This window comes from Vipera ursinii (assembly GCF_947247035.1).
Source record: "Vipera ursinii genome assembly, chromosome: 1".
NCBI classification, from domain to species: Eukaryota; Metazoa; Chordata; class Lepidosauria; order Squamata; family Viperidae; genus Vipera; species Vipera ursinii.
Window position 1 is genome coordinate 306685231 of NC_139512.1, and position 16379 is coordinate 306701609.

Genomic DNA, 16379 nt, shown 5'->3' on the forward strand with positions numbered 1-16379 from the left:
TTCCAAAGTCCGGGTCTAACACTTTAACCAATGAGTCACAGTGCATGCCATTCCCAGACATATAATTGCACCAGCATTCTTACCCATTCTGGTCCTTGCCCATTAAAAAAAATAAATCAAAATTGGATGAGCTACCTGGTTCAGGGGTCTTTAAGCAAAGTATTAGTATTTCTTAGATAATACATGGGCCTCTATTCCTTGAGATCAGGAGCTGAGGAAGCTAATTTTAAGGGCAATATAGTAAACTCTGCACTCACTGACTTTTTGTACTCCCTGAACTGTCTGCACCCTGTGACTTTAGTGATGATTCTGCAATCTGGTGAGGACCAAGGGCATATGATATCCCTTTCTAGCAGTTAATGATTTGGTGTTTGTATAGATGTCAATTAGAAAGCCTGCAAGTTAACTATAATCATTTTTTTAAAAAAATCAATGAGTTATTGTGATTGAAAGAACAGGCCACTTTACATAGTTATTCTTTGGGACCAAGGTTCACATGCTTTGGATGTGCAGGAAAAAGATTTCAAATGTCAAAGATGTTTTCAACTAAAAGGCTCCCTTTCCTGGAAAGCAGGATTTGATGTACCATTCAAATGCTGATAGTTACTTTTACAGTCCTTCATTAGGAAAGAACTTTTTTCCCCTGTAGAGGGTTTAATAAAAGACCACAGCCAATGATAAAGCTCTTTTTTCTGATTTGGGTCATGCATTGTATTAAATTATAATATGGTTCGCTTGGCCATGGCTTTTTATTGTCTGAATCCAATCCTCACGCATTCAATAATCTACAGTTTAGTGCGATGTGCGAATCCAGTCAATTAGGGAAAAAATTTCTCTGCCTTCTGGATGGCATTCTGGATGGCATTTTCTTTCCTCTTCTGGTCTTGCCAGATAGCTGCTAGGGAAGAGACAGATTACTCTGGAGCAGAGGTCCCCAATGTTTTGGGCACCAGAGACTGGTTCCGTGGAGAGAGGTTTTTCCGTGTACCGGAGGGCGTGAGGTTTTGTGTGCTGCCTGCATCCCGCGGATGGGGCTTTGCTTCTTTGTATGGACCTGTTGCTGGCATGTCGCGGCTCGGTAATGGTCCACGGACTGGGGGTTGGGGACCCCTGCTCTAGAGACTTTTTCAGAAATCTTTTGAAATCAGACTAATCTGATATTAGACTAAGGCTCTGCACTGTTCTACATAGGGCAGCCTATTTGATTCCGGCAACAACTTATATATGTATATCATATATATATAAAATATTCCATCTCCACTTGTGAAATTGCATCTTTTTCATGTGCAGACACACCCTGGTTTTAGTCTATTTGTAGGGTTGTAGGAACCCAAAGAACAGTAAAAATAATAATAGTGAAGGAGTTGATTGAAGGATTCAGAAAAAAAAGAAATGTCCACTCCGTTTTTAAAAAAATGAAATTTCTGCTTGACCTTTTCTATACACTATCTTTCTTCTATCTTTTCTATACACTAAATGGAAAGTGTAAGCGTGCCCTTCAGTCATCCATTTCAGAAAATCATAGAATTGAACAAGGTTGCTTAGGCTATCAGCTGGGACTCCTGGGCAAGAATCCATGTGAAATTTTATATACTTATTAAATTTATTAAATTTATATGCCACTATTGAAGTGACTCTGGACAGCTTACAGGATGATAAAAAGATGATATGAAACAATTAAAATTAAGAAAGATTAATTAGAGACTAAAACCCAGGGGTACAGGTGACACGAATGTGAGGATCTTTTCTCTACCCCATCAGCCACCCTTAGCAGAGAATACTCCCAATGGGGCCCCAGGCCAGTTGGCAGAACCAGGTTCTAACATGCTTTGGTTCTAACATGCCTCTTCCAGAAGGCCTGGCAGGCAGGGGTGGACCTCATCTCCAGCAGAATATTCTAGAGAGCAGTGGCCACAGCAGAAAATGTCTTCTTTTAGACCCCGCCAGTTAAAATTCTTTGATAGAGCAAAGTACGCTAATTTTCCTAGATGGGCCAATCCCACTGGAGCAAGATGGCTCCTCAGATAACCAAGAGCAGGGGTGTCAAACTCAATTTCATTGAGGGCCGCATCAGCATTGCGGTTGCCCTCAGGGGGCCGGGTGGGTATGGCCAGGGTGGGCATGGCCTACTGGGTGGGCATGGCCAGAGTGCATATGGCCTACTGGGTGGGCATGGCCAGCTCTACATCGTTTGCATCAAGGGTGACTACGGGGGCCTGGGCAGGAGTGGGACAGATCTGAGGGTCTCTGGCAGAAGGAGGGTCTCTGGGCCAGGGCCAAGGCAATGGGGGCCGTTCCCTCACTGTTTCCAGGATGGCTTCGTGGGCCACATGAAACCACTTCGCGGGCCGGATCCGGCCCCTGGGCCTTGTGTTTGACATGTCTGACCAAGAGCATAGATAGTTAAAGCTTCTGGATACTTTTCAAGGGCAGCCCCATGCAGAGTGCGTTGCAATAGTCCAACTGGGAGATGATCAGGCCAAGTTCATGTTTTAATGCAGAAGATTCTTAAAATGAATATAAAATTTAAACTAGGAGTTTTCCTTTTAGGATTATTAGATAACGAGCGTGAAAAAAGGGAACTTTGTTATCCTATACTTGACTACATGTGAGAATTCCACATGCACAAAAATGGGGAAAAAAAAGTCAATCCCCACAATGTGATGGGAAAAAATCACGGACCTAGCAGAGATGGCAAAATCAACTGTTTTAGTCAGAGAAAAGAATATATATGTAATTTTGTTTCCATCCGGAAACTGTTTCTGGATTTTCCGCATAACATAAAACTAGAAATTATGTTCTGCTTATGAGATTAATTTGTTGTTATATGGCTGTAATTTACTAAATATGTCCAGACCACACCTGCAGATTACTCAGGGAACTGGCAATAAGGGCGTTCCCAGCGCCGTTATAAAAGCTAAAGGCAGAGTCGCCAGCGCCCTCCGCTCGCAGGAGAGGAAGGAGGGAGGCAGCCCCATAACAGCCTGGTCCGGGGCGGGTCCCGGAAAACAACTAGAGCGGCAGTGAAGAGCGGGCGGTTGCAGCTCTCCTCATGGGGCGCTACACCGGCAAGACGTGCCGGCTGATCTTCATGCTCGTACTGACAGCGAGCATCTTCGTGGCCGAGCTGGTGTCGGGCTACGCGGGCAACTCGATCGCGCTGGTCTCCGACTCCTTCACCATGCTGTCCGACGTGCTCGCTCTGTGCGTGGGCCTCGTCACAGGACGGTTGTCTCACCAACGCCGACGCCGCCCCGGCGCCTCTTACGGCTCCGGGCGGGCCGAGGTGGTGGGCGCCCTCTGCAACGCCGTCTTCCTGGCCGCCCTCTATTTCACCATGCTGGTGGAAGCGGTGCAGCGCCTGGTGAGCCCGGAGTCCATCAGCAACGCCACGCTCATCCTCGTAGTGGGCGCCATCGGCCTGGCCGTCAATCTCGTGGGGCTCCTCGTCTTCCAGGACTGGGGCTCCTGTTGTGGCAGCGGCGGGTCGCCGCCACCTCCCTCTCTTAGCCCCGAGGACGAGAGCCCAACCCGAGCCGTCTGTAGCAGCTCATTTGCCTCGGAGGGGATGGTGGAAATGAGCGGCAGCGCCGCTGAGCCCCGTCCGAAATCAGGTGCCTCTCGGTTGCCTCCCTGCTCGCCATTCGCAGCATCTCCCCCCCCCGAATTCCTTCCTTCCTTCCTTCCTTCCTTCCTTCCTTCCTTCCTTCCTTCCTTCCTTCCTTCCTTCCTTCCTTCCTTCCTTCCTTCCTTCCTTCCTTCCTTTTCTTTCAGCTGCCTTAAAAAAAATGTCTCTCTTGTCTCCCTCCGCTCCATCCTTCTGCAGTTTCACCCAATGTCTCTTTGCCTTTTGGGTATTTCTTCGCTTATTTTTCACCCTTCCTTTCTTATTTCCCATCTTTTTTTGGGAAGTGTTGTATTTGCATGTGCTTCTTTGAAAGTGCTAATTCTTATTCATTCTTTTCTGATTATTCTACTTGCCCGTTCTTATCTATACTCCTCCTCATCCTTACTCTTTTGGACCTTTCCTCCTTATTTGAGCTACTACTTATCTTTGCAACTTTGTCTGTAGCTATGCCGTTTTCCCCTTCTGTTATTCTTGCTTTTCCCCCACAGCATTTCTTCTCTCTCTCTCTCTCTCTTTATTTTTATTGTACAATATACATTATTGGAAAAGAATGATATATAATATATAACACATTAATACACACACACACACATTAGGTTACATCACAAGGATAATAATGTACTGGCAGTGTACTTGTATAATGATTTATTATTAAATAAAGCCAGAGAAATAATTGTATTTGTAACATTAAAGTAACATTGAAACATTTTTTGTGTCAATTAGTGTTTGTTTCTGCAGTCTTTTGGTATTACAAATCATCTTTTCTATACTTCAATAGTAGGAAAGAGATTTCAGAATTAATTAGATATCAGGCTGTATAAGGTGGTCTTTATGAATATTAAACAATTCCATTCAATTGTTGCTTTATTGGCTTGTAATTATACTACAGTTTGCATGTAGAGTGTGTGCATGCATGAGTCATAAGTAACTTGCTGGTTCTGAGTGTTTAAGATAAGTTGGTTTTGAATAGATTTGTATCTTTCTGTTTGTAGAATTTATGCACAACACAGCGTTTCTTCTTTGAATGCAGGTGATTCTGCAGATCCCCAGAAACAGCCTGAAGAGGATCAGAAACAGAAAAAAGAAAAGAAGTCTGAAGCCTTGAACATCAGAGGTACTACAATAGAGATTAAAGATTTTTCTAGAATAAGACAGCCATAATTAGAGATAAAGTCTTATTTATAGTTGCTTTCTATACAAGTTTATACCAAATTTTGGAATCTAATGTATTCCAATGCAGTTATCCAATTTTTCCCCTGGGATGCAACGGTTTCCTTATGCTTTGTTTCAGGTGTTCTTTTGCATGTGATGGGAGATGCTCTTGGCTCAGTTATTGTTGTGGTTGCTGCGTCCATATTCTATATACTTCCTCTGGATGAGAACACACCTTGTAACTGGCAGTGTTACATTGATCCTAGTCTGACCGTTGTTATGGTCTTTATTATACTGTCTTCAGCCTTTCCACTTATTAAGGAGACGGCAACCATTTTGTTGCAAATGGTCCCCAAAAACGTGAATATGCAAATACTGGGTAAGTTGCTTTTGGACTGTTATGAGCTTTAAAACCTGGTGCTGTTTCTGGATTATACATTTGCTGCAGCATTACATGCTCAAGGGTCACACAGTGGTACTTCCTAGCAACATGGCTCAAGTCTTAGAGGATTAATAAAGACATGTACAGTTATTTTGAGAACTGGCCACATAGGAAGAATCAAGCTGTTGTTTGCAGAAATTCCTGTGCACACTTGTAGTCCATAACTACTAATATAAATAGATTGGTTTATTGTTATGCATTGTGGATCACAATCTCATATTTATGACATATGTAAGTTGTGATGGTTGATTTTGTTTTTGAATTCACTCCTCTGAACTTGGAATTTTGGAATGGGGTTTGCTTGCTGAACCAATCTTTATTTTGAATGAAATATATCATAACGTGAAACAAAGAAATTCTTCAGTTTTTTTAAAGGATATACTTCAAAGCAGCACTGAAAAAAACAGAATATAAAACTGAAATATGCTACAAATTGATAGTTTTTTCCCCAGCTTCATGTGGGTCATGCACATAATACTTATTGCTGTATACTAATAAATGTGCTGATACCCAATATATATTCAGAATACAGTGTTATTTAAGAGGTATCTAATTTTGAAATTTCACATTTAATTCATTTGTTTTCAGAGCTAACTTCATATCACTGTTTACCAGGCTGTAGTTTACTGGGTCATATGATCTTGTGACTTAGTTTACCCTGGTGCCCTCCAGTTCCCATTCAGCTCCTATAATTCTCAAACAATTTGCAGGATATTAGGCAGCAGAAGTTGACTTACTTCTGTTTCTTCCAATGTAATTATTAATGTTGGCAGGAGGAATTTCAACAGGTTCCACCCAATATCCTCTGTCTCCATATTTCTTACTTGGAAGTTGCTAACAATATTAGGCACTGTGCAACATGGACCCATTGTTTCAGCAGGGGCTGGTTTTTGTTTTATGAGCCCTACATTATTGTGCAGCCTGGAGAAGTTATGATCAGGTTCTTATTCTGTCCATTCTAAGAGGCATGCTTTGTGTTTGTAGATGCAGCTAAATATTAAATGGAATACTATGGAGTGTGGATAAAATCTGATTATCACCTTGTTTGTATTTTTCTTCTTCCTAGCAAACAAATTATTGGAGGTGCCAGGTGTTAGCAGCATTCATGAGCTGCATATCTGGGAATTTGTCAAGGGGAAGAATATTGCCACACTCCATGTCAAGTGTCACTCTACTTCTGACTACCTGATTGCTTCCTACAAAATCAGGGAGGTGTTCCATGAAGAAGGGATCCATTCGGTGACCATCCAGCCAGAGTACCTAGACGAGTACCTAGACCATAATTGTCCTAAGGTCCTGTGCAGTACGCCGTGTATCTCCAGATCGTGTGATCCTCAGTTGTGCTGCAACCAGCAGGACGCTCTTCTGTCTCAGATGAATGGTTACAGTGAAACAATAGGCAGCTTTTCCCCATCACTGAAGAAGGTCTTCCAAAAAAAAGATGCCGTCGAAATTCCTGTGGAACCCACGTGGGCTGAAGATAAGGTCAAAAAGAACAGTTGCTCCAAGGACAATTATAAAGAAAAAAATGAAAACACACCACATATAAATAACACTCAATTTTAGACTTTGGGGTAAATGTATTCTAAATTCTTTTGTCTCAAAAAAAGTTGGGGAGCTTTCTTGTACAAAGCTTCCTTTGGTTGAAAAAGAAGTAGCTGTTGGCGAGTGTTTGCCATGTTTCTGGGAGGCAGCAGTTGAAAGTTGAATACCATGTGTATACGTACTACTACGACTAAAACAGATACCATTGGTTTCTTCTAAGATCTAGTTGAAATGGACAGCCATTTACCTAATGTTGGGCAAATAAGCAGCGCGAACTCTATTTGCTACCCTGTCCTGCAAAGAAAAAAGGGTAAAGCATTTAGTCAATGAGTAGAAGTGTCTTCTGCTCAGATAACTCTTCAAACCTTGTCTTGATTGTTAATCTGCGCATCTCTCGGATGCAGGTAGAAATCTCAAGAACGTTGAGATTTTCTTCTGGTTTAATATATTAATTAGGATGCAGATTGCAAGCCTACTACTTTATGATTGTCCTGGCTTATGACATATCTTTATTTTCCATTGAACTTTGTTTTTCTGTTTACTTGAGATCAATGAAAAGGAGAAAAGTCAGGAAATAGGCTCCATGGTGTAGGGAATAAATGAGTTAAATCAGCAAAAGGACCAATTAACGCATCCTTTTGTGGTTCACAAATGAAGAACTATATTCTTACTAAAATATGAATGGAGATATTCAAAATATTTTATTTTCTCCAGTTACTGTCTTTACATTTTCCTCATATCCAAGTAATTACAAAATGCTGGAATATTTTTTTAGAAAACATTTTAAATAATTTATTGCATTATTTGCCATGAGAGATAAAGTGTGAGTTTTTCAATGTGCACTTACATCATTTGTATTGAATTAACAAAGAAGTAAAACTGTGAGAAGTAAGGATTTGCATTTGCCTTATGGAGGGTAGAACATACCTCTGAGTTTGTTTTAATAGAGTAATCCTATGGGTACACTGAGCAGTTCAGATACTGTTTTTTTGTCTCTCTTCTTTTGTAATGTGCTATTGAATGGATTTTTTTTTTGAAATTATGGAACTTCCTTCAAGACATTTTTTTAGAATTTTAGATCTTTGACTTGCTGGCCTGATTTAAACCTCAATCCAAATAAAGGTAAAGGTAAAGCTTCCCCCGCACATGCGTGCTAGTTGTTTCCGACTCTAGGGGCCGGTGCTCATCTCCGTTTCAAAGCCGAAGAGCCAGCGCTTGTCCGAGGACATCTCCTTGGTCATTTGGCTGGCATGACTAGACGCCAAAGGCGCACGGAACACTGTTAAATATACGTAATTGTGAACCCTTTGAATGCCTCCTTTAAATACTGCTCTTGTAGCCATGTAAGTGGTTGAGTGAGGCTGAATGATGATGGTCCTTCTGCTATCTTGAGGTGTTTTTTTTTCATGTATTCCTTTCTCTAGGTTTTTGTTGTTATTTATGTCTGATGTTTTTCATATTGTGATATGAATTATTATGCTTGTAAGCTGCCCAAAGCCACTTTTTGTGAGATGGGTGGCTATATAAATTTGCTAAATAAATATAATATAAATATAAAACTGCTAAAAATAAAATTGCCTGGAAAATTTTACATAATTATTTTAGAAATTTTGGTAAGCAGCTAAAATTCAGTTCATAGAGTCTGGCTATCAGAGGGTTTAGCCCTGATGAAAAAGGTGGGGATGGAAGAAAAGGTGTCTCCACTGAATGTAATTCACCCCTATCCAGTCAGTACACTGGTCTTCGGTCTTATTATTATGGGCAGCAAAATGTAACCCTACTAAACAGATTCTGTGTGCGATATCACAGCTGTATTTATTTTACGTATGTTTCACTAAATGTTATTATTTTTACCCTGGGCTTTTGCAGGTTGAGGATTAGAAATTTAGACTTCAAAAAAGTTCTGGGCAAGTTTTAATAAAACTACTGGCAATGAACCTTGGGTATAACCCGTGGAATTAATGCTGCTGTTTGAAATTAATACTGTTCCAGACAAAATTTAATGGAAAACAAATGATTGTACTTGCTGCCTGTGTATTTTTCTCTCATTTTAACTTAATGTTTGTTGTATTTGCATTTTTGTAGCATAAACTGGGATTACTATGTGTTCAATAGTAACATTGTACGTGTGTATGTATGTATGCCTATTTATATTGCTTTAATATAAATAGAAATTTTCTTCCTCTAAATTTTTCCCCCTCTAAAATGACAATTACCATTTAAAGAAATACCTTTTAAAACTATTGCATAAAATATTTCCAAATGGGCAACAGTGCTTTGCTGGGATGGTAGTTGTTGTTTTTAATTCCCAAAATGTATATAATAAAGAAGTATTAAATTGTTTTCATAAATACAGATAATGCTCTTTCTGTATTTTAAAGAAATACTGAATACATTGTTTGGACTTTTTGAACTGTAATTCTTAATTAGAACATTGAAGATGAGGCTAAACAACAGGGCTTGTAGAAATATACAAATAAAGGGGCACAATGATAACCAATTTCAAATTCTGTATCAATGAAAAGGTCATTGCATACAAATGCCTCATAATAAAATACAAAATTTTACTACTATTTCCTATGTTTGAGTTTGATCTGTGCCAGATGAGACCAAACTGAAACTTAAATGGTGTTTTGTAGTACTCTACTGTATTATTGAATCTTTACAAGTTGGGAAGACCCACTAAAACTTGCTCTTTCCACAGAAACATCTTTTAATTCTTACTATCGTTTTGATCTGACTTTTGTCAACCATGTATGCTGCTTTCTCAGTATAAGTAGCTCTTTAGAACTTAGCAATTGTTTTCCTGTAAATGATTTTGTTATAATTTTATAAATTATAAATTTTATTTAGGCGAGACTTGTCACAAGGTTTATTGATTTATTTATTGGCAGTACCCTGATATCATTCAGCAATTAGGTCTATTGACATTTGGATGAATGTATGGCTACATTCTTCCACTAACTAAATCATGCATACTGTATACCAAGTTTTTTCTCTTTGCTTTTTGGTGGAGTTCCTGTTGGCCTTGATACAGCTATGATATCAGGAGAGGCACAGGATTTGATTCTTGTCTGAAATAAGAAGATCAAAAACCTACAAAAATCTTAACTAGAATATTACAAAGAGTCCTGTAAATGTAATCACTTTTATGAAGTTTAGTACATTTCATTATCAGATTGTGGCTTTTGACTATAATATTTATGAACTATATATTTATGATGAAGTATCACCTTTGGAATGCATCATCTTCACTAAATGAAAGTTTATGTTATGACTTCCTCTGAAGTCACTTTTGTCTTCCATCAGAACAGCATAGACACCCTGTGAAACTGAAATTTGTTTGGAAGTTTGAAACTTTAATTCTGACAATAATTTCTATGGGTTTTTAAGTACCAACCATAATATGTACAATTGTTCTTATGTTTATGCACTTTATTTATTGAAAATGACATAAAAGTGCAATATATGACACTAATGTTTTACAAGTTTTATATGTTTTCATGTGCACAACTAGTTTTGCTATCTATTAAATAATTTTTAGAAATATCAAGGTCTATTTCTTTCTTTATATTTTGTCCACTCATTTCAAACTGGAAACACATTTTTGAAGAGTATTTTGGGAGGATATACATGCCATTTTACATGTGACAGATTAAAAAAGTTTTGTGTCGAGCCCTGTGGGCCCAACACTTGGGGGGGAGGTGGTCTCTCGCATTGGTGCCTCTCCCCCTGTTCCAGCCTGCACCCCCTGCAACCTCCAAGCTCCCCGTGGGGCCTACCGCCAAGCAGCTGTGTCCTCCTCCCATGGACGCCACTGGCCTTCCCTGCCAGGTCTGCCACTGACCAGCTGATCCAGGAGGCATTGGAGAGGGCTACGCAGCAACTGGAGTGTCCTAGTGGTTCCGTCACCAACCGGCTGTGTGTGTGGGGGGGCTCAGTGGGGGGGCAGCGAAGCATTTGGAGCTCCCTGCCGGGTTGGCTGCCATCCAGAAGAGCCCAGGAACAGAATTTTCTCCCGAAGGACTCAGGGCGGTGTACAGGGCAATAAAAGCACTACAAAAGTTACAAAAGTTAAAAGTAAAATTAAATTAATGAAGCCCTAACAATAAATAATTAAAAATACCCCAAACCCTTAAACCAGGCTGGCCTGTTCAAATAAATAGGTTTTCAGATCGCAGCGGAAAGAGGGGTAAGGGTGGGGGTTACATGGTCTTCCTTCCTGGTTGAGGGTGGGCCGCTGGATAGGGGGGAGAAAGGCTGATGAACACGCATGGGGATGGTGTCTGGAGACAGCAACAAATGGAGCGGGGGGGGGGGGGGGGAGGAGGGATTATAAGGGATTGTGGGCAGATGTTGGTCTATGGATTGAGGGCAGAGCCCTGTACCTGGCGACTATATAAGCGTTGGGAGCGATGTGCTACCAACGCTGACTTTGTTTTCACTTTATGTGCATTGGAGCTGAATAAAGCATCTTCTGTTTTGTCACATGTTCCTGTTGAAGATTCGTGCTTGCTTTCATCAAGGACGTGTAGTGACACTTTGTATTTTATCACATTCATAACATTCACTTAAAGCAAAATGACCCCTATTCCTTCATACATTTACTTTAGCACCTTCCCATTTGAGGACATAATCCCCAAAGACTCTGAGATATTCCAAAGCTTTGAGTAACTCTGTTGATTTTTCTTTTGGGAAAAAAAGCACACCATTTTGTTCAGGGTTTAAAAACAGTACTTTTTAAAATAACTGGTATTTTGTAGCATGAGAATCAGACATGACTGAATGGAAGAAAATGCAAGCACACAGTAATTTTCCACAGGAGTCTAGGATCATTCAGCCTGCGCTGCTCCTCTGCACTGTCTTCCCTCTTCCTCTCTGCCTTCTGGAAGGACCTGCATCTTCTGAGAGCAGGTTCTGGAGCTGTTATGGAAGATCCTCGGTGCTGGATTCTTGGCTTTGCTTCAGCTGAGCTGCTTTTCACCCAGAAAGCGTCTCTGCCTGGAGCAAAAGAACAGGCATGCCTGTGAAAGGAGAGCTGTGGCTTTTGGGGCGTGTATATTATACTGTGTCACACATAAACCTTCCCATGCTACCCTCATCATAACACGAATGCGTGGAAGCAACAAATGGACAATTAAATGAATTATGTGGGGTGTCACAGGGTTCAGTGCTTTCTCTTCTCTTTTTTAACATCTGGCAAAAGACATTGTCTGGCAAGACTAAGTAGCTTTGGATCTGGAGGCCTCACTGGTTCCAGGACTATATCATCTTTGATGAGGAGAATGGTTAGGGTTGCACTATCCCAGATAGACCCTGTCTGTACTGGGGGTAGACTCACAACTCCTGTTCACAGAACAGATGGCAGTTGTGGCTAGGAGTGCCTTTGCTCAGCTTTACCTTGTGCTCCAGTTGCACTTGTTCCTGGATTGGCAGGTCCTGGTCACAATTACTCATGTCCTGGTCATCTCCAGATTGGATTATGACAATGTACTCTACATGGGGCTCCCCTTGAAGAATATTTGGAAGCTTCGGCTAGTACAAAAGGCAGTGACTTGGGCAGTTATATATGCTCTTAGAACAGCACATGTTACACCTCTGCTCTGTGAGCTGTGTTGGCTATCAGTTTGCTTCCAGGTACAATTCAAACCCTTCATGACACTGGACTGGGTTACCTAAGGAACTGCATCTCCATGGTTAAATCAACCTGTCCCATTAGATCTGGAAGAGAAGGCATGCTGCACATACCACTGTTTAGGGACCTACATTTGGTGGGTTCCAGGAGGCCTGGATTTTTTTGCTGTGGATTTATGGAATATTATTCTCAAAATTAAATCAGCTCCATCTCTTTTGATATTCTGAAAAAACTTTGAAACCTGGTTTTGTTGTCAGGCCTGGGGCTCCAAGGCAACTGGAGATTTGCTCAGATAGGTCCATTGTTGAGGCAGCCATTTTGATCCTCTCTTTGCCCATGGTTTGTTTTTCATCTGCTTCATAGTTTATAGGCGAAAATCAAAATACGATGTATTTTTTCATATTATCAAATTGTGCAAATAAAAAAAGAGCAACAGCCTACATAGGCAGCTCAACTATCAGTTCAGAGTCTTGTTTCTTTAAGCACTTTTCAGCAGTTCTCCATTTATTTCTATTACTCTGACAATGGTGATTGTGAGAAAGCTGTTCCACCATTGATTTTCTGGTGCTAATCAGTTCCTGCTTTCCTCAGTGGATTTGTTTGTTTTGTTTTGTTAGTATCTCACTTTTATTATTTCCACAGACAAGATAGTGAACGTATCCAACATGCTTCCCTCTTCCTATTTTCCCCACACAACAATGTTGTGAAGTGACTTGGGTTGAGAGAGTGAATGGTGCAAGGACACCCAGCTGGTTTTCATGGATAAGGCAGGAATAGAACTCATGATAAAGGATACTCAGAATATAAGTCTAGACAACGTGGTACACATCAGATCTTTTGGACTGCAACTATGGGCTGTGCGTCTTGTGTTTGGAGGACACCAGCTGCCTATCCTTGACTGGAAACCAGACTATTTTTGATGTTGTAAGTTGAAGCAACCCTCTTCAGTTTGTATCCCATATTATTTGAGGAATTTGAGCTGGTCTATAAGCATATCATATTGATAAAGGTGAACTGTATTTCCCATCTAATTAATAGACCAGAATATTCAGATTATTCAGATTCAGTATGACAGTTCCTTGGCCAGGCTTCAAAACATTTAGAGACTGTAGCAACAATGATAACAAATGATGTTTCAACTTTAGTGCCTGTAAATACCATTTCATGTAGTAAAATTTTTCTAGATTATATAGCTCTGAACTCGTTATCCCATGGTATACAATATAGCTATAACTTTGTTTGCCAGAAATTGTGAAGGCAGGACATAAAATGCAAAGACTTACTCAACAGTCTTTGCATTTTAAAGAAAAAAAGTGCATTAATATGTTACTTAATTCAGATTGCATGCCCCTCAAAGGAAGAAATAAACACAATTGCACAATTTAGAGCAAAGACAAACACTTTTTCAGAGGATAGATTGACACGTTCATAGACAGAGGGCAGGCAGCGGACAAAGCAGTGGTGCAGTTGTTTGAAATAAGTGGGGCTAGCAGGTCTGGTGATTGGAGTGGAGGGAATTTGATTTTCTTGATGATTTAAGACAAATTTAAGATATACAAACTTGTTCTTTGTTTATTCTGAAACACAATAGAAAATACATCTGGTTTTTTTGTGGAGGTTTGTTACTGAAATTGAGCGGTACAATTTTTAAAAATAATTTGGGGTTTATCACTGTTGGACTGCCAACTTGGTCCAGACATGCCAATGTTGGTATCTAGGCAATGAAGCAAAATAATACTCCATCGTACTAATTTATCAAGGTGAACCTGCTGAGTTATGTCCTATTAGTTGAGTCATTTCAAAATTCACTATCTAAAGCCATTTTGTCCCTTTTGTTCAGTTAGGTCCTCATCTCTGTACAATAACTTGTTGCAAAGGAATCCGTTGAATATTCTGAAATCACAGAAATAGAATAGGCATCCTCCTTTGGCGCCCCACTACTGCGGCGCTAGCATGAGTGAGGGGATGTGTGTGCACACGCACGTGCAGTGGCCAGCCTGTCCCACAGCCTGGTGGCCAGCAGGCCATGGCCCACTACCAGGCCATGGCCCACAGGTTGGAGACCCCTGATTTAAACAATAAGAGGAGAGGTGGAGTTGCCAGAGTTATATTATATTTTTTAATGATAGACAAGGAACAAAAACAGACCATTTCTTCTGAAGTGGACTTGTTGGAAACTTGTTGGAAACTTGTATTTTTTTGGTCTCATTAAAGTGAGTTAAAAACATTTTTCCTAGTCCAGGCAATTTTTTCACTTTCAATTATTCAGATTATTAGAACAAAGTATTCATCTTAACAAGCTCATTTTAGAAATTAAAATATATTATATAGTTTTAAAAACAGTTTATATATGATTGGATTTTAACAACCTAAGTAACAGTAATTGGGGAAGGTAATAGATTCCTTTTTTATCATGTAGAAACATAGAGCACTATTTTTCTAAGTGTGTTGTAGAGAGAAATATAGGATATAAGGCATGAATGAAAAAAAATATAAATAGAAAGAGCTATCATATATGCCTACTGAAGTACCAGTTTTCATCACCTTCCTTTCTATTACAGCCCTCTGTGTCATATCTCATTCTGTCCCTGAAGGTCTCAATTTGGGAACAGATTTGAAAGCTTTAGTAAAATTTCAATAGGCAGGATAGAGGATCATTTTAAACAGGATATCTTGATCTATGACATTGGAAGTAATTTGCACCGAGATTGAGCAACATTGATACAGCACACTAAATTGAGAACCAGCCACTGAGCAGAAGCACTTCAGATGAACACACTATCATATTGTCTTCTACCAGGTTGCTAATAAAATAATTATTTTCTCCCTCAGCAACCAGAACTTTGTATGATATCCTTTTATGTGGACTATCTAAATGACAGAAGGACCTGGTTTCTCGTAGATGTTTCTAATTAGAAAGGGCTATCAACTAACAGAAATTCTACAGCCATTCAGTCCTTTTATCCTTAATAGGCTTTCTGGGGAAAGAAATGTAAAATAATGAGAAAAATACAGCAGTATTTCAAATGGAAGCAATGTTGCAGGTGTCTGCAGAATGAGTTAAAAAAAATCAAGATGGCAGTCCCAAACATATATTGGGCAACCATAAGGATTCTAAAAGCTATTCAAAGCCCTGCCCCCTTTTTACATATGTCATGATGAGTTAAAAGGTGAGGCTTGAGTTGCATATTTGTGGCCATCATCCAGACTTTTTTTGCCCATCCCCCACTTCATTGGCGACCCTATAGTGTTGCCTAGATATCCATAATTTTCCATGAGAGAAATAGATGAAGACCTTGCCTGAATATGCCTCGTGTTAAAGAAGATAGTTAAAAGGCACAGTGAATCATCCAATAGAAAAATAAATAAGGAATATAAATAAGGCATACTATATTGGATTTCAAAGTGTAAGCAAGATGCTTTTTGGTTAAATGAAAATAAAAGACCCCCAAAAGAAGAGTCTTTGCTTTGTTCACAAATATTTTTCTCCATTTCTCTACTCCTCTGTTACTTCTGTTTCAGACAATTCAGCATGACTTGGAGAAACAAGAAGTCCCAAAACATACGTGACTACAAAGCAAGCAAACATGTCATAAACAAAGCCAATCACTTTTACCACTGAGGTAAATGCCATTTGAGAAAGCAGGGAGGGATCTCACAGAGTAGGAAGATGGAACAACATGACCTCTATTCCCTCATAAACCTATTTGAGCACCTCATTTGAGGAAATATGTTCCAAAGACCTTGAGAACTGAGATTTCCTAAAGCTTTGAATAACTGCTGCTATTTCCTTATGAGAAAAAAATGCACCAAATAATTCATTCAGAGTTTTTTTTTTAAAAAATATCATTTGAAATAGCTGGGATTTTGTAACAGACATAGTTTTCCAGGATAGGCCATGCTGCTGCTCCACACCATCTCTTATCTGCTCCTCCTTTTTGCCTTCTTGTGTTCAGCTCTTGGTTAAGAATCAGGTG

At 39.8% G+C, this 16379-nt stretch overlaps 1 protein-coding gene across 1 annotated transcript; it reads left to right on the top strand.

Moving 5' to 3' along the window:
• Window positions 1-3052: 3052 nt before the first annotated feature.
• Window positions 3053-6788, top strand: SLC30A10 (solute carrier family 30 member 10; the record flags this gene model as incomplete). Its single annotated transcript, XM_083348399.1, has 4 exons — window positions 3053-3614; window positions 4659-4742; window positions 4920-5159; window positions 6289-6788. 4 exons carry the CDS (start codon window positions 3053-3055, stop codon window positions 6786-6788), a joined length of 1386 nt encoding a protein of 461 aa, XP_083204525.1.
• Window positions 6789-16379: the final 9591 nt, after the last annotated feature.